We start from the raw sequence: 25327 nt of genomic DNA on the forward strand, positions 1-25327 counted from the left end.
GTCACTGTAGTGTGTTTGTCTGTATGGTGATTGGTGAACCATTTTGCATCGCAGAATATGCCCCAGCGGTGCAGCCACATGGACTCTGGGGCCTGTGATTGTATTGCCCAGACCAGTTGGTCTCCTCGTGGAAAATCCTTTAAAAATGCTCAGCACTCTACACATATAATTTTCTCAAAAGTTGGAGTCACACTTGTCTTGATTCACACGATGTGTCTACCTAAACAATAGGATTTACAGTTTTCGCACAAGAAGCCTCAAAGTGACAGATTCACAGCCCAACTGCTCCATTGACTCCCATTATAATCCCGACATTGCTTTTACGACAAAATCAGAAATATCAGTTTTCAGCTCGCTCTGTTGTCCACATTTTTTACACTAGGGACAAAAAAATTACATCAATGTGTTCATGAGAGCCTTGTAGCGCTCAATGTGAAAGAATTTTGTGAATACCTCCTTTCGTTTTCGTGTAAATCACTGTTGTTCGAGGAGAAGGAAATCTGAGAAAAAGCTCTTTGCCTGTAATCTTATGTCTCTGCTCTGCACCTGAGCACCGTCACCAAGGCAACGAGCTCCAGTCAGGGAGCAGATGGGGGAGGGGCTGCTCTCTCTCTCTCAAACACACACATGATCATAGCATCGCAGCATCATAGCAAGTCACACATTCACACAGTACAGTACAACTCCTGCAATAGCGACTGCTACGCCCATTGCATCACTCTCACGATTTCCCACAGGGGAATTGTCTAGTTAAACTTATTCATTCAGGAATGTGTTCTCTCTCCCTTACTTTTTATCCTTTTATACAGATATGTGTAAGAGTGTCTATGAAAACAGGCACATTTTAAAATTTGCAGACGATACCGTCATTGTAAGTTTGTTACACAATAATGAATACAGCCATGGTCCAGTCTTGGAGGATTTTATTAGGTGGTGTGATCTTTCTTTCTTGGTGCTTAAAGGTCAACTAAGTTTAAAAAAATTAACTTTCATATTCTGTTTATTCTTACCTAAAAACACAAAACCCGACTTGGAAGTAAAGCAAGAAAGTTGTTCTTCTCAAAATCGTATATTTTTAGTGAAGTTACAAAATATCCCTTTCTGATTGGACAACAGGTGATGACGTATGTTTCAGAATACAATGCAGAAAGTACCTGAAGAAGTCCCTGCAGTTTTTGTGGAAATGATCGATAAGGATCGAAATAAAAGGGACACATTGTGTTGTGCATTGTTTTCCATTGTGTCACGAAAGGTGTAGGCCTGTGTAGCAAATAAGATGTTATTTCAACGCCCTGATTTGTAGGTTGACTATTTTCATTCCGTGACACAGGTGCACATGCTCTGCCTGTGCGTCAATGCCGACTGCCGTCGAATCAGTGTGCTGCAGAGAGATCTCCGAAGTGGCTGCAAAAATACAAGCCTACAATGAGCAACAGAATGCACAACTAGAGTGCATCACGTCTCACCCAGGCTTTCAAACAGTCTGCCTGGATAGATGGGTACTGGAGACAGCACACTACCAGTATGTGCAGCAGTATGGTGGGCAGTGTTCGAACTATGCCGATATTTTCGGGGGGTCCCTTTTTTTTCCTTGGGGGGTTGCTTGCGCTTGTCTCAGAGCGCGGATATCCAAACGCATGAGAAGCTTATCTTACGCACATATCACGCAGACTCCACACACGCATCGCGTCTGAAGTCATAACTCATCAGGGGAAATCGTGTCCGCATTGGCATGTTCAAAAAACAACCTTGCGTCAACAATGATACCACACACAAGAAAAAAAAACAGTCAGGCTACTCAACACATCTGATCCACAGCAGCACCAAAGCATCACTGGAAATCATGTCAACAACCAATCTTCCACAACACTTCAGATATGCAAATGCTTCCCGTTACACACGATTGCTATGTCAATAAACATCATTTTGCCAATATTTTAGAGACCCCCCCAACATTTCCCAAATCATGTTTTCAAGGGATCTCGGATCCCCCGAGTACCCCCGTAGTTCGAACGGTGATGGTGGGCATGCAAGGCAGGATCCATCTGAAAATGAGTGAGTTGTCCCCCTAGAATTCTGATTGGTAACAAAAGTGCCTAGATTTCATGTATTGCTGCAGCTAAAGTCATCACTACTGTAGTAAAATAATAATAAAACCACACACAAAGTAAATTCACAAAGTACATTGAATTTACAGGAAATTCAGACATACTGCATATCGGCAGCTGGCTAGATGGTGCTGGGAGTACCTAGGCCGTCATGTTCGCGGTCCACTGCCATCCTGTGCAGTCACAAAGATCCGGGAGACATTCCCATCCACTAAATATACAGGTTTCCAGGATGTGGTGTAATGTGGCAAATAAAGACGTTTGAATGTATACTTGAATCAGATTTATTTGTTCTAATGCATTTGTTAACCCTATAACAAAGACAAACCAGAGGTCCAAAGACCTGGGAAAAGGATTCACACAGCAATCCTTCCCAATCCAGTGTAGATACGTCCATAATCAACACTAACACTTGCCTGAAATAACCTCAGCAATGATAACAAAAAAATATATAATAATAATGATGGTGATGATGATAATAAGAATGTATGGTGTTGAAACAGAACTGAAAAAGTTTTCAAAGACCCAAAAGGCACAAGATCATACATGACACACATTTGCCCATCAAAAGTTTCTCTGATGTGTACATACAGCACAATACAATCATTTTTTGGAAAATCGGCTGTGATGGCATCGGGTAAATCTCCTCTTTGGGGGGGTACACATGGCCGCTGCTCAAAGGTGGTGGTGATGGCTGCCTCTCTGGTGGTGAAGTGTCAAAGTCTTGCTCTGATACATCAGCCATGAGTTCCTCAACATAGGCTACACACATTAAAAAAATGTGTCAAACATTCAAAAGAAGATTACTGCTTTTAGTTTTGGTGGGCTGTCTGTTTTGTAACACTAGGTAAAGCGTTTTACAAATCAGTGCAAAGCCAATATGTGACAAATGTATGGGGGAAATCACAATCTACATAACGTGACATTTTCCACCTTTGACTTACAGTAGTTGCATGATTCTTTGACTGGCTTAGCTGAAGCACTTCCTGGCTTGTACTTTGGTTTTCGAATACTATAGCGTAGGTCCCCTTTACTTGTCCTTGCCTGCTCTCTGTCACTGTTTGCGTTGTAGTATAGTGCTGCCAAATGAATCCTGAGATAGAAATGATAGGAAAGAAACAATGATTTTGTTGATGCTGTTAATATTGATACTGAATGTGATGTTATCTATTATCAGCATGAAAACAGCAACATTCTGAGTTATCAAGATTAGCGAGAGGTATGAACTTACCTGCTGAGGATGCCATGATATCGGTACGACTTCATTTTTGGTGCAAATTTTTTGATGGTCTCATCTTTGGGGAAGCGATGAAAGCTTACCCCGTCTTTATATGTATTGCCACAACCTGCGATTATACACCGAGTAGGCATGGCTGGGGACTGTAGGCGAAAACTCTGGACTCAGTCTTTGTAAGTAACTAAATCAACTCAAATTACTTTCCGCACTTCAGTCCAGGTGCAACGACTATGCCACCGTGTTATTCTGAAACATGCGTCACGAGGTCGCGTGACCTATCTCGTGCTCGTAAGTTTATTTTTTGAAGGGTGGAGCTTTGGGTCCTGAAAAACAGATGAAATACCGCTTTCCAGCAATTAGTGCACATTCACAAAATCACGCTCAGAAATGTAAGGTATCTCTCTGCATACGTGAAAACACATTTGGATCACTGTGGAATTTTGTTTTTTTTAACTTAGTTGACCTTTAATACATCCAAAACAAAGGACATGATTATTGATTTTAGAAATCAGGCTCCAAACCATGATCCCACAGTCATCAAGGGCCAATCTGTTGAACGTGTGGATAATTACAAGTATCTTGGGATTGTCATTGATGATAAATTGACTTTTAACAAGAACTGCGAAGCAGTATGCAAGGGGGGACATCAGCGGTTGTTTTATCTTCGGAAATTGTTCCGTTTTAACATTGATAAAACTATGCTGACCCTATTTTATCGTGCTTTTACTGAGTCATTTTTATCTCTTGCCTTCGTGTCTTGGTTTGGTAATCTGTCACTACAGGACAAAAACTCCCTGAACCAAATAAATGGGCTGGGTGGCTAATTGGGAAGCCTCAACCCACCATGTCTTCTCTTTATGACATACAGTTACAACGTAAAGCTACCTGTATTCTTAAAGATGGCTCACACCCTTTGCATGGTGAGTTCCAGCTCCTTCGCTCTGGTCGTCGTTTTGGGGTCCTTAAGGGAAGGACAAAACAGTACAGAAAGAGCTTTGTACCAACAGCAATTGTATTGCTGAACAGTAAGGCCCAGAGGTGAATAATTTTGTTCATACTGAACAATTGATGATGAAGCACTTTTTAAAGATCACACTTTTAAGGATTGTATATGTTAGGATGTGTGTACTGTTGTTGTCTTGTCTGTTACAATGTATTTTACATAGCTGTTATTTTGTATTGGGATTGCTGAATTCCTGCCTGCACAACGAATTTACCAGTACTATGGTATGGTACAAATAAAGAAACCTTGGACCCGCCCTCCATTCTCAAACTGCCGCTAGGCCATGTCCCCACTGCCACATACCCCCACCGGTTGACTCGGGCCGGGGAGCCATCCATCCTGCAGTGGACTCCCCCTTCAATGGAACAGGAAGTCTGCCACCACCATCTGTGCCCCGGCCTGTGGACCACCTCGAATGTAACCATGTAACCTCCTGGAGGGTGAGATACCAATGGGTGATCCGCACATTGGCATCCGTCATGTGGTGGAGTCACTGGAGGGGCACGTGGTCCGAACAGAGAGTGAAAGGGCACCCCAGCAGGTAGTATTGGAAGGTATGGACCGCCCACTTGATGGCCAGGCACTCCTTTTTAATGGTGCTGTACATACTTTCATGCATCGAGAGCTTGCAGCTGATTTACAGTTCCTTGCTCTCCACCTTCTGGTACAAAACGCCCTCCAGCCTTCTGTCCGATGCATCTGTCTGTAAAATGAAGGGGAGAGAGAAATCAGGGGAGTGTAAAAGCCCCCCCCACACACACACTGCAGCTTTTACCTTGGTGAAAGCCTGTTGGCACTGCTCCATCCACTGGACCGGATCTGGTGCTCCCTTTTTAGTGAGATCAGTCAGTTGGCTGGTGACATCTGAATAATTAGGTATGAACGTAGGATAGTAGCCAGCCAGCCCCAGGAACTGCCTCACCCCCTTTTTGGTCTTGGGCCTCGGGCAAGCCGCAATCGCAGCAGTCTTGTCAATTTGGGGATACACCTGCCCATGACCCAGATACCGTACTTCCACCCACCCAATTGCACATTTTTTTTTTTTTTGGGTTAGCTGTGAGACCCACATGCCTCAGTGACTCTAGGACAGCCCTAAGGTGTTCAAGGTGCCGAGGCCAATCATTGCTGTACGCGATAATGTCGTCAAGGTACATTGCCACATAGGCAGTGTGGGGATGGAGGACATTCTGCATGAGCTGCTGGAATGTGGCGGGAGCCTCAAATAACCCAGAAAGAAGCGTGACAAACTGGTGTAATCCAAACGGTGTGGAAAAGGCCATTTTCTCTCAGGATAGACGAGTCAAGGGGATCTGCCAATATCCCTTTGTTAAATCCAGTGTTGAATAAAAGTGAGCAGTATCTAACCGATCAAGCAACTCATCAATGCGAGGCATTGGGTATGTGTTGAATTTAGACACCACGTTGACCTTTTTTCTATAGTTTACAAAGAACCAGACTGATCTATCAGTCTTGGGTACCAGGACCGCCGGGCTGCTCCAGTCACTGTGTGATTCCTCAATCACAGATGCGAAAGGAGAATACGGGAGGACACCACTGGTGCGGTGGGCCAGCTGTGGGGAGCCAGCCCCTGTCTCTGTGGTGGGGGAATGGGGTGGGGACGGGAAGAGAAGGGAGAAGAGGCGACCCATCCACCTGCTGTCGGAACCGGCATCAGATGGCCCTCCACCAACTTGATGGCTTGCTCCAGGGATGCTGAGCGATGACGCTGGACCCAGTCTGCCGTTCCTTCCGGAAGTTGAGCGATAAACTGTTCCAGTGTCACCAGATCGATGATCCTGCTGGTGTCATGGTCTTCCACCCTCAGCCACTATTGGTCAAATGCGAACGGCCGGCTGACCTCCTCCAATGTCCGTGTCCAGAAGCACTGGCGATGTTGTTCCGGAGAGTGGCCGACACACTGCAGGATGGCTCTCTTCAGGTTGGTGTATATGAGCTGGCTGCCGGCAGTGAGCTGCTGTGTGGCAGGCTGTGCCTCGCCAGTCAGGAGCGGAAGTAGGCATACTGCGCGGTGCTCGACTGGCCACCCCCACATTTTTTTGCTGCTGGCTTGAAGTGAGCAATTAAAGCCTTCCGGATCGTTGTACGGGCCCATCTTTGTGAGGGTGCTGTGGGGAGGGTCCGCTGCGGTCGAGGTCCCCGACAACACAAGCAGATGCTGGAACGCTTGGCGATCTTCCTGCTGGGCCAGTATCATGGCTTCAAAGCATTGCTCTTGTTCCTTCCAGAGGGCAGTCAGCGCTTGGTTCTGGTTTTGCTGGACAGTAGCAAGGGCATGGATGAGATCCTTCGATGGGGAAGACTTCATGTGGTGGTTCCCTTCTGTACTCCCGGGTTTCGGCACCACTCTAATACGTCCCTCATGTGGGTGGAGTACAGAAGCATGGCAGGCGAGAGATGACGTTCACACACACCTTTTTTATTTTCATGTTGTTTTTCAGCTTTAACATCCATTTAGATACACAGACGTGTGCGTACACACAGTTGTGTTTTGGTCTGGGGAAATCTCTTCTGTCTGCTCTCTCCCTCTTTTTCTGTTCTCCAGTCACGGCAACAAACACACACACACACATTTAATTGACAACAGGTGCATTGACTTTACCACTCACCTTCCCTGGCCCCGCCCTACATTCAGAAACTGACACTAAGCCACGCCCCCATTGCCACAAATGCGTTTGAAGTTCTTCATACTAACTGTCCAGGTTTTTGTGTCATGCTGAGATAATCATTATAAAGAATTGCGATGCCTCCTCTGCCAGTTAGACGAGGCTGGTGTATATAACTGCAACCAGGAGGACTAGTTTCATTTAATGCTACAGACTCCTTTGGTTTAATCCATGTTTCTGTTTAAACACAGTACATTAAACTGCTGATCAGTAAGAAGTTCATTAACAGTTCATGCTTCAGACATAAGAGAGAAAATATTTAAAAGTCTTACCTTTTACAGTAGGTCAAAGGTGCTGGCAGCGGCTGTACAGTCAGTATGATCTAATTTTATATTAATTAGATTATTAGAACAAACTCTGAGTATTTCTACTTTTTTGTATAGCTCGGGGAACAGGCACAGTCTCAATGTAATGAAACCTGTGTGATGACTCTGTGCAGGTAGCAGACAGACAGTTTAGCCTGTCCGTCTGCTCCCTGGCCTTGGCTCTGGATTGTCGTGGATTAACTAGGCCTGTTCTGAGACTATGAGCTATGCTGTGAGAAATGAGAGCAGCATCTTCCCAAGTGGGATGGATACCGTCCCGCCCTAACAGATTTGTTTGATCTTTAGCTGTGTGAGGACATGAAAGCAGAGACATCCATGGATGGAGAGACCTCAGAAGCCTGTGTGAAGAAAGAGGAGACGCTGGAGCTGAATATCTACAGCTATGGAGACGATCTCGACAACCCACCTGAAGGTCTCTCCGTTAAAGTGGAAGATCCTGATGATAAAGACCATCTCTGTAAGACATTAGGCCACTCTGGTGCTCAGTAACACTCACTGTTTATTCTACCCTGCACACTATCTGGTGCACTAAAAGTGCAATACAGTACATTTGGCATGTAGCCTCAGTCTCTTATAATTTTAATCAACAAATTGACATTGAAATTTAGATTTTTTTATTGATTAAAGTATGAACTTTGTTTATAGACCGTGTAACATTGTAGCGAGGAGTGAGAGAAACTTTTATTTGTTTGTTTTATTCATTTATTTAAAATACTTTAGTCATTATAAACCGAGGATGTTAACCTGAACAAAAAAGCCTGGAATATCACATGATGGATGTGTATTAAAAAAATCTATGCTCAGGGCTCGAAATTAACTTCTTTTCTTTGTGTCCCGCAGTGGTCCCGAATTCTGTGTTGTATTGTCCCGAATGGAAGCAATAGTGTCCCCATTTTTTTCCTCTCTGAAATAACCAGTGGTTAATATTATCATATGAAGTTACTATTATATTTGTAACTATGCGATTTTTAACCCTTTATATCATTTTTACAATAAGTCACAAAACACAAGTGACACATGTCCTATACATCATCTACTTCAAAATTAGTTATTGCATTTTCAGTTTATTAAACTTTGGCGATCTCACTGTATGAATAGATACCCGTTTATTTAAAGGGGCCAACTAGCTCATTCAGAAAATGTTTCAACTCACTACATCTGCAGTACACTTTAGTTGAAAATAAGACCCCTTTTATGTTCATTTCATCTACTTATACCTTGAATATCTGTTGGCATATATAAGGCCAACTTATCATTTTCACCATTACCGTTATCCATTTTTATGTAATATACCTGTTGCCCCATTCAGAGATGTTTTGAAAGCGATCAGCCATACCATCAATAGATGAAATACCCTTGAGCAAGGCACCTACCCCAACATTGCTACAGGGACTGTAACACTGTAAAAAACCGTAAAGTCACTTTGGATAAAAGTGTCATATCATATAAGTACAAACAAAGCAATGTAATGCAAGGTTTTTATTGTAACCTTTAGTCATAGAAATCATTTACATTATTTACAGTGCTTAATTTCATTTTCTTTGACCTAGATAAATTTCCCATTCATTTCTATGGAATTATTTGAAAAACTACACACATTTTCAAACATCCGCTGCTCTGGCATACTTTCACCTGGAGACATGATTCAAACTTTAAAACGTAGAGAAACTTCTCCTCTGTGGATCTGGCATTCAACTTTTTGCTAGGTTCTATACTTTTGGCTCAGACCCAGCTCAAACACCATGTGGGTTCCTGGAGAAATTCCGGCTTTATAATGGGTGTCTATTGCATTACACACCAGTGGAGCTTGTTAAGTTAGAGTGTAGAGAGCTTGGAAAAATAGCTCAAACTTTCTCATTTAAACTGTTTTCAGCCCCAATTTTCACTCTACACACATAATTTTCTCAAAAGTAGTAGCCACACTTGTCCTGATTCACACAATGTGTCTACCTACACGATAGGACTTGCAGTTTTTGAATGAGAAGCCTGAAAGTGAGGAGAGGGCAGGCGCGCAGCCCCATAGACTGCCATTATAAACGTGGCTGTGCTTTGACTGTTAAATCAGAAAAGTCACTCGTTTTTAACTCGCTCTAGTGTCCTCAACTTTTACACTACAGACAAAAAAAAGTACATCAGTGTATTCAGGAGACCCTTGTGGCACTCAATGTGAAATAATTTTGTGAATATCTCCTTCCGTTTTCGTGTAAACCCCCATTGTTTGGAGGGAGCACTCTGACGGAAAGCTGCCCTTTTTGTGTGCCCCTCCCCCACCCGCGCGCTGAGCAGAGAGAGACAAAAATACAGTCCAGCTCAGCTCCAGCAACTGTGACTGCTACGCGCACTGCATCACTCTCACGATTTCCCCCGGGGGAATTGTCGTCTCTAGATCTATTTTTTCCATTGTCCCAGATATTTTGTGCCCCGATGACATTTTTTATGGTCCCTGGGATGTCGGGACACCGTTAGTTTCGAGCGCTGTATGCTGCGTGGTTTTATTTTCATATTACAGCATGGCCCAAAATGTATGATTCCCCTCAAACCATAGTGATTTGCTTGTTATTGCAATTTTGAATTTATTAATGAATGACACATTCAATGTTCAATTTGTTTCTGTTTACATTTAATGTTGCAGAATGTCTGTCATTCTCTCCAGCCACTCCTGTTTTATTCTGAGACGAAAAAAAAAAATGTGGGATGTCGTGTGACTGAGAAACCAGAAAGCACAAAGTCCTCTGTCCTGAAGACTCTTCCATCTTGGGAAACTTACTGACTGATACCTGGGTCTCCTTCCATAAATGTTAAATAAATGTGTTGTAACATCTTCGCCACATTAGAAGATTATAGGTTTTTTCCACCCATTTGTCGTCCAGTGTGGCCACCTGCTAGTATCCACCCACTAGCCAGGTCTCTCTAACCATGTGAGTGAAGGCTAACATGTACTTCCTCCAAGACATGTAAAGCCATCAAACTCCTCTTTTTCAATTGCAGCTCATGTTGTGTCACATGATAGCAAAACACACCTGGAGGACAGTGCTATGTGCTTTGTTCCCCACATGCATAAGCTCGCAGAAGATCCCAACCAGCTGTGATTTAATAGGGGACAGAGAGTATGCCCCTCATTATGCCTCTGGAATGGAATGTTCAATAAGAGACAGTGGGTGTGAGAGACAGGAGTCCAAATATACGGATTTCGGGGCCTCACAGTGGCGCAGCTCTGGGGTCCTGGATTCGATTTTAAGCTCGGGTTGCTGTCTGTGTGAAGTTTTGCAATTTCTCCTCCCCATTGGACTTTTTATTTATTTACTTACTTTCTTTCTTACTGTGTGGACAGAAAAAGAAGAAACTTTATTTGTCACATGCACACTTCAAGCACAGTGAAATTCATCCTCTGCATTTAACCCATCTGAAGCAGTGAACACACGTGCGCGCACACCCAGAGCAGTCGGCAGCCACACCAGAGCGCCCAGGGAGCAGTCGGGTCAGGTACCATGCTCAAGGGCACCTCAGCCCAAGGCTGCTCCACGTTAACCTAACTGCATGTCTTTTGGATTGCGAGGGAAACCAGAGCACCCAGAGGAAACCCACGCAGACATGGGGAGAACATGCAAACTCCACACAGAAAGGCCCTCGCCGGCTGCTGGGTTCGAACCCAGAACCTCCTTGCTGTGAGGCAACTGTGCTAACCACTACACCACCGTGCCACAGTTAATTTTGTTTGTACCTGCATGTGGTTTTCATAACAAATTTGGGAAATTCTGTTCCCCAGAAGATAAGCAAACAAGCAGCTGAATTTAAAACAACCCTGACCAGGCAAGTCCTAAGAGAATACTGTAAATACATCATGCAGTGCCACAGTCATGTTAATGAACATTCATTTTATTTTGCCCTGCAAGCTTCATATCTGACCATTTGTTTACTCCCACAAGGAGGTAAAAAAACCCTCATACTCGTATCCAGTACTGGCACAAAATATGGAAATGCCTAGGAAAAGATTGATTTTGCATACTTAATCCATGAAAATGACATCAGAATCTGCACTGAAGGCAACTGAAATACATTATGAAGATACAGAGGCACCTTTTAACCACAATTTTTTACTTTACCCATGAAAATACGAGCAGTTTTGGCCATCGTTGTGTGATAAACATCATTAAAATATTGGAAATAGTGTCTCTTTAGTTTAGCCCCAAAAACCACCTTAATCACTCCTTGTTGGGCAATCCTACCATGATATGCTAATTATTCCACAGGTGAAAACCATTAACTAAGTCATGTGGTCTCTACAAATAATTCATTAGAAAAAGTATTTATCCTCTGACTACAGCCAGGCAACAGGCAGAAATGGCATCAAAGAGAGAAACTACAGAAGAGCAGTGTATTAGGATGAAAGTTTTGCAGGAGGAGGGCCATTCATAATGAGCCATAGCAAAGAAACTGCATGTGACCCACAGTGCTGTCTGGAAATGCCTCAAGCATCACCAGAAGACTGGGAACTTCAAGAACATTTCAGGCAGAGGAAGGAAGAAAAAGTTGACTAAAGCTGATGTCCAGTACCTCAAGACTACATCCCTACGAGAGAGGAAGAAATCCAGCAAGGAACTGGCAAAGGACCTCCAAGATGCTACAGGCAAGGATGCCTCCCCACACCTGGTTAGGAAGACACTCTCAGCAGAAGGCCTCAAAGGTCATGTCAGTGCGCAAAACTTTTGTTGAGAAGTGGAAATAAGCAGAAGAGACTTACAGTTGTGCTCATAAGTTTACATACCCTGGCAGAATTTTTGCTTTCCTGGCCTTTTTTCAGAGAATATGAATAACACACAAACTTTTTTCCCCACTCATGGTTAGTGGTTGGGTGAAGCCATTTATTGATAAACAACTGTGTTTTCTATTTTTAAATCATAATGACAAGAAAAAACATCCAAATGACCCTGATCAAAAGTTTACATACCCCAGTTCTTAATACCGTGTATTGCCCCCTCTAACATCAATGACAGCCTGAAGTCTTCTGTGGTAGTTGTGGATGAGGCTCTTTATTTTCTCAGATGGTAAAGCTGCCCATTCTTCTTGGCAAAAAGCCTCCAGTTCCTGTAAATTCCTGGGCTGTCTTGCATGAACTGTGCGCTTGAGATCTCCCTAGAGTGGCTCAATGATATTGAGGTCAGGAGACTGAGATGGCCACTCCAGAACCTTCACTTTGTTCTGTTGTAGCCAATGACGGGTCGACCTGGCCTTGTGTTTTGGATCGTTGTCATGTTAGAATGTCCAAGTACGTCCCATGCGCAGCTTCCGGGCTGATGAGTGCAAATTTGCCTCCAGTATTTGCTGATAACGTGCTGCAGTCATCTTTCCTTCAACTTTGACCAAGTTTCCTGTGCCTTTGTAGCTCACACATCTCCAAAACATCAGCGATCCACCTCCATGCTTTACAGTAGGAATGGTGTTCCTTTCATCATAGGCCTTGTTGACACCTCTCCAAATGTAAACATTTATGGTTGTGGCCAAAAAGTTCAATTTTGGTCTCATCACTCCAAATTACCTCGTTCCAGAAGTTTTGAGGCTTGTCTCTGTGCTGTTTGGCGTATTGTAGGCGAGATACTTTGTGGCATTCACTTGGTTTTAACAGAGCCCCTGATTTTCCATTTGTTAATCACAGTTTGAACACTGCTGACTGGCATTATCAATTCCTTGGATATCTTTTTGTATCCCTTTCCTGTTTTATACAGTTCAACTACCTTTTCCCGTAGATCCGTTGACAATTCTTTTGCTTTCCCCATGACTCAGAATCCAGAAACGTCAATGGCTGGATGAAAGATGTAAGAGTCTGTCTGGATCCCAGAAACTCACTCAGCTTTTATGCACACACACTGATTACAAGCAAACAGATCACAGGTGAGGATGTTACCTTTAGTAGCCATTCAAACCCATTTGTGTCAACTTCTATGCATGTTATCAGGCCAAAATCACCAGGGTATGTGAACTTTTGATCAGGGTCATTTGGGTAGTTTCTGTTGTCATTATGATTTAAAAAGAGAAAACACAGTCATTTGACAATAAATGGTTTCACCCAACCACTAAGCATGAGTGGAAAAGATGCTTTTGTGTTATCATTCATATTCTCTGAAAAATGGTCAAAGAATCATAGATTCTGCCAGGGTATGTAAACTTATGAGCACAACTGTAACTGGGCAAAAATTCACAGGAGTTGGACTTCTGAGCAGTAGAAAAGGGTCATGTTCTCAGATGAGAAGAAATTTTGAATTATTTGGCAACGCTATGCAACAATAAGTCAGGTGCAGAAAGGGAGAAAGATACAAGGCAAACTGTATTTCTCCCACAGTAGAACATGGCGGAGGGGTTCTGCAAGTATGGGGAGCCATCACCTACAATGGAGTTGGTCATCTCTACAAAATAGATGGGACTCTCACTGCTGACAAGTACAGACAAATCCTTATCCATCATGCTGTGCCTTCTGGAAGAGCTCTCATTGGCAACAACTTTATCTTCCAGCAAGATAATGACCCAAAACACACAGCTGGGATAGGTAAACAGTATTTACAAAACAAAGAACAAGATGGCAGCTTGGCAATTCTTGATTGGCCAGCCCAAAGTCCTGACATGAATATAATTGAGCAAGTCTGGAACTACATGGAGCGAGAGAAGGTGAAAAGGGCTCCTTCAAACCTGCCACAGCTCTGGGAAGTCTTGCAAGACATATGGAGATCAATTCCACTTGATTTTATTCATAAACTTTGATAGCATGCCTGATCGTGTCAGTGCACTTCAGTGTCAAGGGGTTCCGTACCAAATATTGATAATATTTTAGAATGATTTACTCTGGTTACTTGTAACATTTGTTTGTCATGATGAAAATGTTTAGTTAATTAAGAGAACTTGAGAACAAAAGGTCAAATTGTGGCATTTTGTCATTTTGGTAGGTGTTTCCATATTTTTTGCTAATACTGGTACTTTGTTGTGTCCTGTTTGATCCCAGTCCTGATGGACACCTAGTCTCAACCAGATGCTCAGTGAACCTTACTGGCAAGCTTTCTTAGGATAATCTTTATACAGTACTAATGTACCGTATATGGTCTTGGATAGACACACACAGATTGCACACACATTTGGGCCTCATTTCTTCCTGTTGTGTTTTCTCTACTCCTAGACTGTGAAGTTTGCAAATCCTTCTTCCTCAACAAATGCGAGGTTCATGGACCACCCCTCTTCATCCCCGATACTCCTGTTCCCATGGGAGTCCCTGACCGAGCCAGACAAACACTTCCTCCTGGGCTAGAAATCCAGAAGTCCAGTATTCCTGATGCAGGCCTGGGAGTGTTTAATAATGGGGAGACTGTTCCAGTAGGTGCACACTTTGGCCCCTGCCAGGGAGAGCTGGTGAACCGAGAGGAAGCCAAGAACAGTGGAGACTCCTTGGTTGTGAGTTTGTAATAAATTTTATTATAAAGATTGTATATTTTTATGCAACAATATATGATGACTAGATGAAGGTAGCTCCAATTAATATCAGTTTCTTCTTGCAGATGATATGTGGAGTAGTGGTGTAAATCGCAAGTTTGAGCACAATGCGGTCCGACATCGGTTCTTTTAGCCAGTGTGGTGGAACTTGCCTGTTAATAAAAATACTAGTAACACCTCAGTGCTCAAGTTGTCTGTGTCTATGCGTCAGCCCTGTGATGACCTGGCGACTTGTCCAGGGTGTGCCCCGCCTTTCGCCCGTAGTCAGCTGGGATAGGCTCCAGCTTGCCTGCGACCCTGTAGAACAGGATAAAGCGGCTAGAGATGATGAGATGAGATGTTTGTAGGTAGTCACTTTTTTTTTTATCTAAATGGCCTTTAATCCCGTTTTGAAAATAAATTTGGCTCCAGGGAGGAGGATTATTGTAGCGACCAGAAAAAGCAGTCGCTTTAGTTGTTGCCAGTTCCACGGAGCCTTGCCAGAGTGCAAAGGCTCATGGGGCTGTTAATGTTAAAGCTTGGAGAACATTAGGGGCTAAATAGCAATGAGCCACCTTGACCAAGACTCCTGCAGTAATTGACCACCTCTGTCCAGTATTTCTGATAGGTATGTATCTTGTAGTAAAATAAAACATCTAGAACCATGTTATGTACAGAGCATAGGATGTCACATAAGTCAATCAGTCCCTATCCCAGTCTACCATCCCACCCTGCCTGAAGTCCTCTACCGTCTTCCATTGCCAAAAAAAGACCATTAGCAGTAGGGCTGGGCAATTTTACGATTACGATGTTATTCACGATATAAAATCTCTATGATTAGAAATTAGACACGTACGATATGCCTACGATAAGCCTACGCCTTCAATAAAATTACTTCATCCGAAGTTTTGACAGACACGCGAATAGCCAATCATAACTAAACAGTACCGCATGTAACCAATCAGTTGGAAGAGAGCCACGTCAAGTTAGGTTGCGTGCACACACAAACACACACACGTGTAGCAGCAACGCACAGCATGGCTGTGGTGAAGTTTGCAGGAGCCCGGCATTTCTCCAACAAAGCGTGAAACAAAGCAATTATAAAAATGAGCGAGAAGCCGACTGACCGGAGTTCTGAACAGGAAAGTCAGAGCACTGCCCTGGAGGACATCGTTGAAAAGAAGGGCCAGAGATCTTCGGTTGTGTGGAGGTATTTTGGATATTTAAAATCGGACATACAACAAAGTGTTACACAAAACCTTAAACACACTGACGTACAGGATTGCACTTTTTTTCTCCTTGCAGCATAAGGTTTACACGTCAATATGTCTTTGTTTATTTGAAAGCTGCTAGAATTTGCACAAATGATTAACAATGGTATATAGTTTTTATTTTTCAGTTTCAGTTTATTCATTTGAATAAAAAGAACAAAAGAATGTGCATCCAGTTTGTTTTGGTTCTGTGAAACTTGAAGGATTGTTAAGCTATTTTTGTTAATTAGGAAGGAACTACTAATTTGTAATGTTCATATTTTGAGCAGAAAATTAAAGAAAATACAAAAATGGTGATTTGATTTATATCGTGATGTATATCGTTATCGAAAATTTTGAAAAAATATATCGTGATATAATTTTTTCTCATATCGCCCAGCCCTAATTAGCAGCCTGAGTGACCAGTGGCACTTATTCCCATCATCATGAAGTGCTTTGAGCAACCGGTTCAGACTTGCATCATCTCAAGTCCCCCACCCATGTTAGACACCAGTATACTTATAGAGCTAATGGGTCTACAGAGGACGCCATAGCAACAACTCTCCACACTGCCCTCACTCACCTTGAGCAGCAGGAGAGCTATGCTAGGCTGTTCTTTGTGGACTTTAGCTCAGCATTCAACACCATTCTCCTTCAGACAGGTGTCCAACCTGACAGACCTGGGACTGTCTTAATCCATCTGCCTCTGGATAAAGGACTTCCTGTCTGATTGCCTCAGCAATGGCTCCCCACTCTTCACCCTCTAGTCAAGTCAAGTTTATTTGTATAGCGCTTTTAACAATAGACATTGTCACAAAGCAGCTTTACAGAATTTGAACGACTAAAAACACGAGCTAATTTTATCCCTAATCTATCCCCAATGAGCAAATCTGTGGCAATGGTGGCAAGGAAAAACTCCCTCAGACAACATGAGAGAGAAACCTTGAGAGGAATCAGACTCAAAAGGGAATCCATCCTCATTTGGGTGATAAGAGACAATGTGATTCTAACATATTTTTAACATGAAATCAGTTTTGTTGATGTTCTAGCTCTTCATTGATGGAAACTTGAGTGCAAAACTGTTCATGACAACTGCAGTCCTAAAGTTAGCAAGTCAGCTGTAGTCCTCAGCCATAAAAGCATTACTGTAAGTGTCCAGAGCATCTTCCAAGTGTGACTTTCAACTGTCCATATGGGGCCATCCTCCACAGGAGCAATGTGATGAGACTCCAACCAGATGTAGGGCATCAGAATGGATCAGGCAGGTCTGAGGAGCAGAAGAGGTCAGGATTGCCATGTAACTCAGAGGGACAGATAGGGGGAGGGGGAGAGAAAGAGAGAAAGCACAGGTTGTTGGGTATGTCCAATGTCACCTGATGAGTAGGAACAGTATACATATTGCACTGAGTACAAGCAGGGACTCCGGCAACTAACTATAACAGCATAACTAAAAGGGGAGAGCAAGAAGGTAGCACAGGCATGAGGGAGCCCCGGGACATAAAGCAGCAGCCACTACACCGTCAACAAACTCGAGTGAGCAAGCGAGTGGGGACTGACAGCATCCATACATCCCAGTTTACCAAAACACTGTCTGAGGAACCTCCAGATCTACACTTTTACCTCATAAACACTATTAACAAAAGGCTTGGCTAAACAGATATGTTTTCAGCCTAGACTTAAACACTGAGACTGTTTCTGATTCCCGAACACTACTTGGAAGGCTGTTCCATAACTGTGGGGCTTTGTAAGAAAAGGCTCCGCCCCCTGATGTAGCCTTCACTATACGAGGTACCAGCAGATAGCCTGCACCTTTTGATCTAAGTTGGTGTGGTGGGTCATAGAGGAGCAGAAGTTCACTCAGATACTGTGGCGCGAGACCATTCAGTGCTTTCAAGGTCAATAGTAGTATTTTACAATCAATGTGAAATTTGATTGGGAGCCAGTGCAGTGTGGATAAGACGGGTGATGGGGTCATATTTTCTAGTTCTAGTAAGGACTCTTGCAGCTGCATTTTGAACTAACTGGAGCTTGTTTATGCACTTATTGGAACATCCAGACAGTAAGGCATTACAATAATCCAATCTGGGGGTAACAAAAGCATGAACTAATTTTTCTGCGTCGTGTAGTGACATTGAATTTCTTCTCTTAGAAATATTTCTGAGATGAAAGAAAGCTAACCGGGTAATGTTACTGATGTGAGTTTCGAATGAAAGTCCGGGGTCAATAATCACCCCGAGGTCTTTTACTGCTGCACGTGAAGAAACAGAAAGGCCATCCAGAGTTACTGTGGAATCAGAAAACTTGCTTCTAGCTGCATGTGGTCCGAGTACAAGTACTTCAGTCTTGTCAGAGTTAAGCAGAAGGAAGTTAATAAGCATCCCGTGTCTAATGTCCTTCACACATTCCTCAATTCTATTAAGCTGGTGTCTCTCATCAGGTTTTGTAGAAACGTACAACTATCAGCATAACAGTGGATACTAATATCATGTTTATGAATAATATCACCCAGAGGTAATATATATATCAGGGCTTTACATTAATTTTTTTGCTCACCGGCCACTGTGGCTAGTGGTTTTCCTGAGTCACTAGCCATTCAGCCTTTTCACTAGCCACAATTTTGTTGCCAGGAAATCGCAGTTTTTTTTCTTCACCATGATACGTTAAAGTTCGGAAGATCTAGATTTAATAATGAATGGCAGCGTATAATGTATCTCTACAGTAGCACTCAAGTATTCAGTGCTGTTAAGGTAGCTCCATCTATGAAAACATGGAACCAATTCAGACAAAAATATAAGCAGAGTATTCTGTTTATTGAACTCAAATTCAAGCCCCTTACAATATGAAATATCGTATATGAAAAATAACATTCAGTACAATTGAACTGATTCTAATATTAAAAGTCCAATTCAAAACATTTATCATTGAAAAACATTTGATGTTTTTCAATGCAAGTATTATGTGTATTATGAAGTATTATTATGTATATTATGTATTATCTATTAATTGTGTGTGTGTGTGTGTGTGAACATGTGTAGAGAGAGACATTAAATGTCCTCATTACATTCATCATCAGATGAGTCTGAATGGTCCATGAAAAATGGTCTTCGTGACCTGAGGCTTCCAGCAGGTCATAAGTTGATAGCTGGGGCGGGATCAACTTCTTTCCAATCGTGTGAACGTTTCTAAACGGCAGCTCCATCCTCTCCTGCTCAGCCGACTTCATGACAGCCAGGGACTGAAAGCAATGCTGTCCTGTAGTGAACCAGCCGTCTTCGCTGGTTTTGAGGTTATAGTACCGATGTGTGCATTTGACTTTTCGTGGTCCTTGATAGTTTCGAGTTTAAAATTACTGGTGCCTGTCTTTGCCAGACTTTCTACAGTCTTCGCAGTACGTGGTATTTTCGGTTTTGCTATGAACGAGCCAACCTGGGCGGCACAGTGGTGTAGTGGTTAGCGCTGTTGCCTCACAGCAAGAAGGTCCGGGTTCGAGCCCCGTGGTGGCGAGGGCCTTTCTGTGCGGAGTTTGCATGTTCTCCCCGTGTCCGCATGGGTTTCCTCTGGGTGCTCCGGTTTCCCCCACAGTCCAAAGACATGCAGGTTAGGTTAACTGGTGACTCTAAATTGACCGTAGGTGTGAATGGTTGTCTGTGTCTATGTGTTAGCCCTGTGATGACCTGGCGACTTGTCCAGGGTGTACCCTGCCTTTTGCCCGTAGTCAGCTGGGATAGGCTCCAGCTTGCCTGCGACCCTGTAGAACAAGATAAAGCGTCTAGAGATGATGAGATGAGATCTCTTGTGTGGTGTGTAATTCACCCCTCTCATTTAAATATGGCGAACATTTTTCGGCGCGCGCTTTGCGCATCACGGACCTCGGTGATTTTAAAATGCTGCTCCGGCCCTGCTCATTTCTGCCCCTTTTTTCCTGAGCAGCAGGGTTTGAAACTCCAGCTATATGCTGCCACACAGTGGGCTTGTCAGTCGTCAGCAACCTTGTTGCTTTGTTCATTAACCGCAGGTTACCGTATCATTTGACTTTTATCTGAGACGTTAACGAACATTCTAAACAATTCTAACATGTTGTCAGAATGTTTATGCAGGTGCTCATGGGAGTTGTAGGCATGTAATATTACATTGCAATGTGTTTACTATATCAGATGCCTTCAGAGAAAACTACAATTAAAATATGTCATACCACAGAATAAACCACCCGCCAAAGTGGCTAGTGAGACTAAAGTTATTACCCGCCAAAGCCGAATTTTACCCGCATTTGGCAGGTGCTAATGTAAAGCCCTGAGATTTTATAAAAATGCAGTATGTCTAGAAAAATCACCATTTACATCAGCATACTGGTAGTGATCAGTTAAATAAGAGCTGAGCCAGGAGAGAGCCGTTCCCGTAACTCCCACAACATTTTCTAGTCTATCCAGAAGAATGGAATGATCAATGGTATCAAATGCTGAACTAAGGTCAAGCAACACAAGCAGCGAGACACAGCCCTGATCAGACACCAACAGTAGGTCGTTTACTACTTTAACCAGAGCTGTCTCTGTGCTATGATGAGGTCTAAATCCTGACTGGTACATTTCATGGATGTTATTCCTATGTAAATATGAGCATAACTGCTGTGCCACGGCTTTATCTAGGATTAAACAAGTTGTTCTTCTACACTTACAACTGCACCCTGCTCGCTCTCGTAATGACATCATATTTGCGGATGATACTACCATAGTGGGGCTCATCTCTGGGGGGAAGGAGTCTGCTTATCAGCACAAGGTTGAGCAGCTGTCTGGGTGGTTCTGAGACAACAAACCTGGTCCTCAACCACCAAAACCAAGGAGCTGATCATAGACTTCAGGAAAAAGAAAACGGACTTTCAGCCTATTCTCATCAGTGATGAGAAGTGATCAGTGATCCTCTCATATGTGGAGAGGATCCTGGACTTCTGGTTCCTTGGGGTGCACATAGAGGAGGAGCTGACCTGGAGCTCTAATGCCACACAAGTGATAAAGAACACACAGCAGAGACTTTACTTCCTGATGATCCTCTGAATGAACGACCTCCCTCAAAAACTGCTTGTGTCCTTCTATTGTTGCTCCATAGAGAACATACATGCATACTGCATCAGTGTGTGGTTTGTCAGCTGCACAGGAGCAGAGAGAAAAGTGCTCCAGAGGGTTGTCACCACCACCCAGATGATCATTGGATGCCCTCTTCCCTGCCTGGAAGAGCTTTACAGTTCCTGCTGCCTCAAAAGAACCCTCAGTATATTAAAAGATCCGTCCCACCCCAGAAATTCTCTTTTTGAACTGCTGCCCTTGGGCAGGCAGTTCAGGTCAATTAAGAAATGGACAAATAGACCCCTTGCACATGACGTTACGCATCACGTGATAATTGACCCCCAGGTGAAAAGACACCAGTTTTTGTGTAAACAAGGCTTAACCAGTCTTAAATATGGTTCATTTTTGCGCTGTTTTTGGTTGTTCCAATCATTTAAATTGAGGAATAGATAAAAGATATTACCATTTCCCTGCTATGAAGAAAAATGTTAACAAAGAGAAGCAAATGCTTCAAGAACAATGAAGAAATGAGTGGTTAAAGAGAATACAGCGAGAGGAGCTAACCCTGAAAATTGCAGAGAAATTTGCGACTATTTAAAATTTATTTTTTAAAAAATAGACAGGTGCAACAGAGTATGGAAGAGTTTGTTTAAGAGTCTCCTTTTATTTCTGCTCACATTTGAATTAGCTTCTTCATGAAAGTGTTCAGACAAATTCAAATGATTTTCTTCTAGATGAACCAACTTCCTTATTCGACATGGAAAACCCAGATTGGGCACCAAACAAACAACGCTGACATAATTCATTAAAAAAACCAACAAGGAGCGACATGCTCCTGATGCATCCTGAAAGAACAGAAAAGATTAAGAGCAAAAAGCGCTGAAGCTTTGCTTCTGTTATCAGAGGAACTCAGTCCTGTGCAAAATGTCAACCTGGAGCCAGAGTGTAGTAATGAACCTACAGTTTTGAGAGAGTTCTACACAAACGCACTGAACTTTACAACAGCTGCAGGCATGTGAAATGGAAATAAATCGACTAAGGCAGGAAAAACTATTTTGGATAAAATTGTTACTGTCTGTTGCACACTTATCAACCTGTGTGACTCAGTTGTGCCTTTTGAATAGAGAATAAATGAAGAGGGAACTGAACATGAACAGTTTATTGAAACTATTATTACAAGGGTGATTTATGGTTAACTATATGATTATAGTTAGCTATATGACTACAGCTGCAACTGGAATGTGCCGATTCTGTTTGCATTTGTAATTATTGTACCATCCACTATTAGATAAAATTAAAATAAAATCTTACAACATTGTTTGAAAGTCTAGAGCAAGATAACGTTATTTTACAAATAATAATACTTCAGAGATTTGTTTCTTTTTTTAACAAATCATAAATATCAATGTATAAATGAGTGCAAATAGCTCTGTAACTTGATGTCCTTGAGGTTGTTGAGACATGGTGGGCCGGGAATACCATCTAGCCCACAGTTCAAGTAGTAGTCCTTTGAGAGTAAATGCTCAGGCTTTTGCAGCATTCTGTTCCCTAAAGCTGATGTCGGTAAAAATTCTTTACACAAAGGTTTTCTTGTTTATGTAGTGGGGTGTGCAGTTTTTTTTTTTTAACTGTTCTTCCATGTCCGGATTCTTCCGGAAAAGGAAAGTACATTCCAACATGTAGCTAACACTAGGCCACAAATCTGTACCGTCACTCCATTGGTTTTGAGGAATTTTGTACAGATCATAGCCACTAATAAACTCTAATTTCCATGTATCCTTCACTTCTTTATAACTAAGATTATCCAAGTAATCCATTAGTAGAGCTTTTTTAGCTGTAGTTTTCTTCAGACAACAGCAACAGACATCTGACATCTTTGCTTGGCTTCAGTATGTGAACAGTATGTAAACAAAGTTTGCTTGTCCCCCAAGTATAGGGTAGGGTAGTGACCGTTGCTAACGTAAATGCGATGTCAGTGTAAGGGGTCTATAGACCGAAAAAGAGCTTCTACCCAAGAGCCATAACTGCACTAAACAGTGCTTGTTTTAAAGGGACCGTGCAATTAAAAAAACAAAACAAAACAGCAGTGTGTGAATGTTTTGTGCGTGTATGTCTTTTTAGAGTTTTTGAGTTGTTAATATATATTATATGGACATTTTATTTCTTTATTTTTAATAAGCAGATGTTGCACTGGTAGGATGGCATCCAATTTCGTTGTACGATATGCAATGACAGGTTTTTATATTCAAAAGTGGAGCTCTCCGTCTCATGATTTCTCCTTCCACACACACTTGCCACATTAGTTCACTACCTGTCAAGTCAAGTTAAACATGTAAAAACAAAAATGTCCAAGTCTATTGCAATACTTCATAAAACTAAACACATTCTAAGCCAAAAATCATTGCATGCACTTTGCAATTCTCTGCTTGTTCCATACATAACTTATTGTGTGGAGGTCTGGGGGAAATGCATGTAAAACAATCACAAACCCGATCTTCATATTGCAGAAAAGAGCTATTAGGATCATACACAACATATGTTATAGTGAACCAACCAATCAGTTGTTTATAAACTTGAATGGCCTTAAATTTCGTGATTTTGTGGATTACAAAATTGCTCAATTTATGTTTAAAATCAAAAACAAAACTATCGCTGACTCTATTCAGAGGTTCTTTCAAATCAGAGAGAGTCATTATGAATTAAGAGGAACTCGTATATGTTTGTTAAAACAAAGTTCAGAACAAATGTGAAAGAGGTGTATATTGTGATATCCTGAGAGGCTGTGTCATCGAGGGGTGCTACAGTAGCAGCAATTGAATTTTTCCCGTTCCAACCGCACGCCATGCGACTGCCATGCGACTGCCGTGCAGTTCCCAGCTGAACGCCAAGGGGCTGCCATGAATGGCTCAGACACCCCTTCCTCCCTTATTTTAATTCTAAACACGCCCATTCATTCGATTCCACGGTGTCGCCATTAGATGGCGCTTCTCTCATAAAAAAAAAAATCTTGAAATGTTGTGTGAAGCTGTTGTACTGCACTTCCCGATTTCAATGAGAAAGTAGCTGTAGAATAGGTACATAAATGTGAGGTAAATTTTACCCAATTTAAGTATTTCATAGCTTTTTATGTCAGTTATTTTATACTCAATATATGGAATTAAATCTACCCCAAACAAGTAAATGCAAATTGTTACCTCAGATTTATTGGGTAAATTCTATACGGTAGGTTACTTTTTCAGTGGAGGAGCAGATGAAACTGCGGGTCTTGGTAGTCTGGTGGTTACTGCACATGTCCTGTACTGGTAACTCCTGAAACATGGTTCAATTCTTGCCTTGGGTTTACTTGCTCAAAAATAAATATTTAAAAAAATGACTCTTGCAATGAAGCACTGTGCACTTTTTAGTGTTACATGTAGGTCCTTGTATCATCCGATCATTCAAGTATTCCATTCAATCTGAAAAACAAAAAAAAACACTCAATATTTCGTTTTTCTGTATGACCAAAAAATGAGGGATTGGTGTTTGTTTTCCTTTTTCCAACTCAAAACAGAACAAATAATAAACAGGGAAACCAAAACGAAATAATAACTCTAATTTACGATTATTGATTTTCTCTATTCCCCACGCTACATTAGCCTTCCCATGATCCTCAGCGACAGTCCATCATCTCTGCGTCTATGAAACAGAAAAATTGCATGTGCATGTATATATCAATTTATTCATACATCCTATTCATTTAATATATTAAGCTGTTAATGTTAAGCTGATGATCTCTTAATTATTATTATCTCAATATAATAGTAATCTGTACTCGAGTTGAGGGGGGATGGGGGCGGGATGCCATCCCCCCTGGAATAAAAAATGGTCAAAATCATCCCCCCTCTAAAATGGGCATCCCCCCTCCCTTCCCTTGAGCAATTTTATCAATAAATGTGGACATTACTTCTATTTAACATTGGAATTAGAAATGCCATTCCACGGAGCTTTGCTGAAACTGAGCATACAGTAAGCTACCGCGAGAGAGGGCACGCGCAAGCGAAGCGTTTGAGGAGGTGACATTCAGTTGGAGTTCCGTTATTTTTTTTATTTCATTCGGCATCAGTGACAGCAGCGGATTGCAGCATCATGGCCAAGCGGAGTGGACAGCAAGACCTAAGCAAGTTCGGCTTTAAGATCGCAAGAAAAAAACATTTCAGGAGGTAAGTCAAGA

The 25327-nt window shown here is 42.2% G+C and overlaps 1 protein-coding gene across 1 annotated transcript in view; it reads left to right on the forward strand.

The window, feature by feature from the left end:
• The window catches only part of LOC132865858 (zinc finger protein 271-like), a 54949-nt gene that overhangs the window by 882 nt on the left and 28740 nt on the right, over positions 1 to 25327 (forward strand). The window contains exons 2-3 of the mRNA XM_060898350.1: positions 7644 to 7815; positions 14521 to 14792. Of these exons, the coding sequence (XP_060754333.1) occupies positions 7644 to 7815; positions 14521 to 14792 (444 nt within the window). The remainder of the gene's footprint in view (positions 1 to 7643; positions 7816 to 14520; positions 14793 to 25327) is intronic.

This window comes from Neoarius graeffei, chromosome 18 (assembly GCF_027579695.1).
Source record: "Neoarius graeffei isolate fNeoGra1 chromosome 18, fNeoGra1.pri, whole genome shotgun sequence".
Lineage (NCBI taxonomy): Eukaryota > Metazoa > Chordata > Actinopteri > Siluriformes > Ariidae > Neoarius > Neoarius graeffei.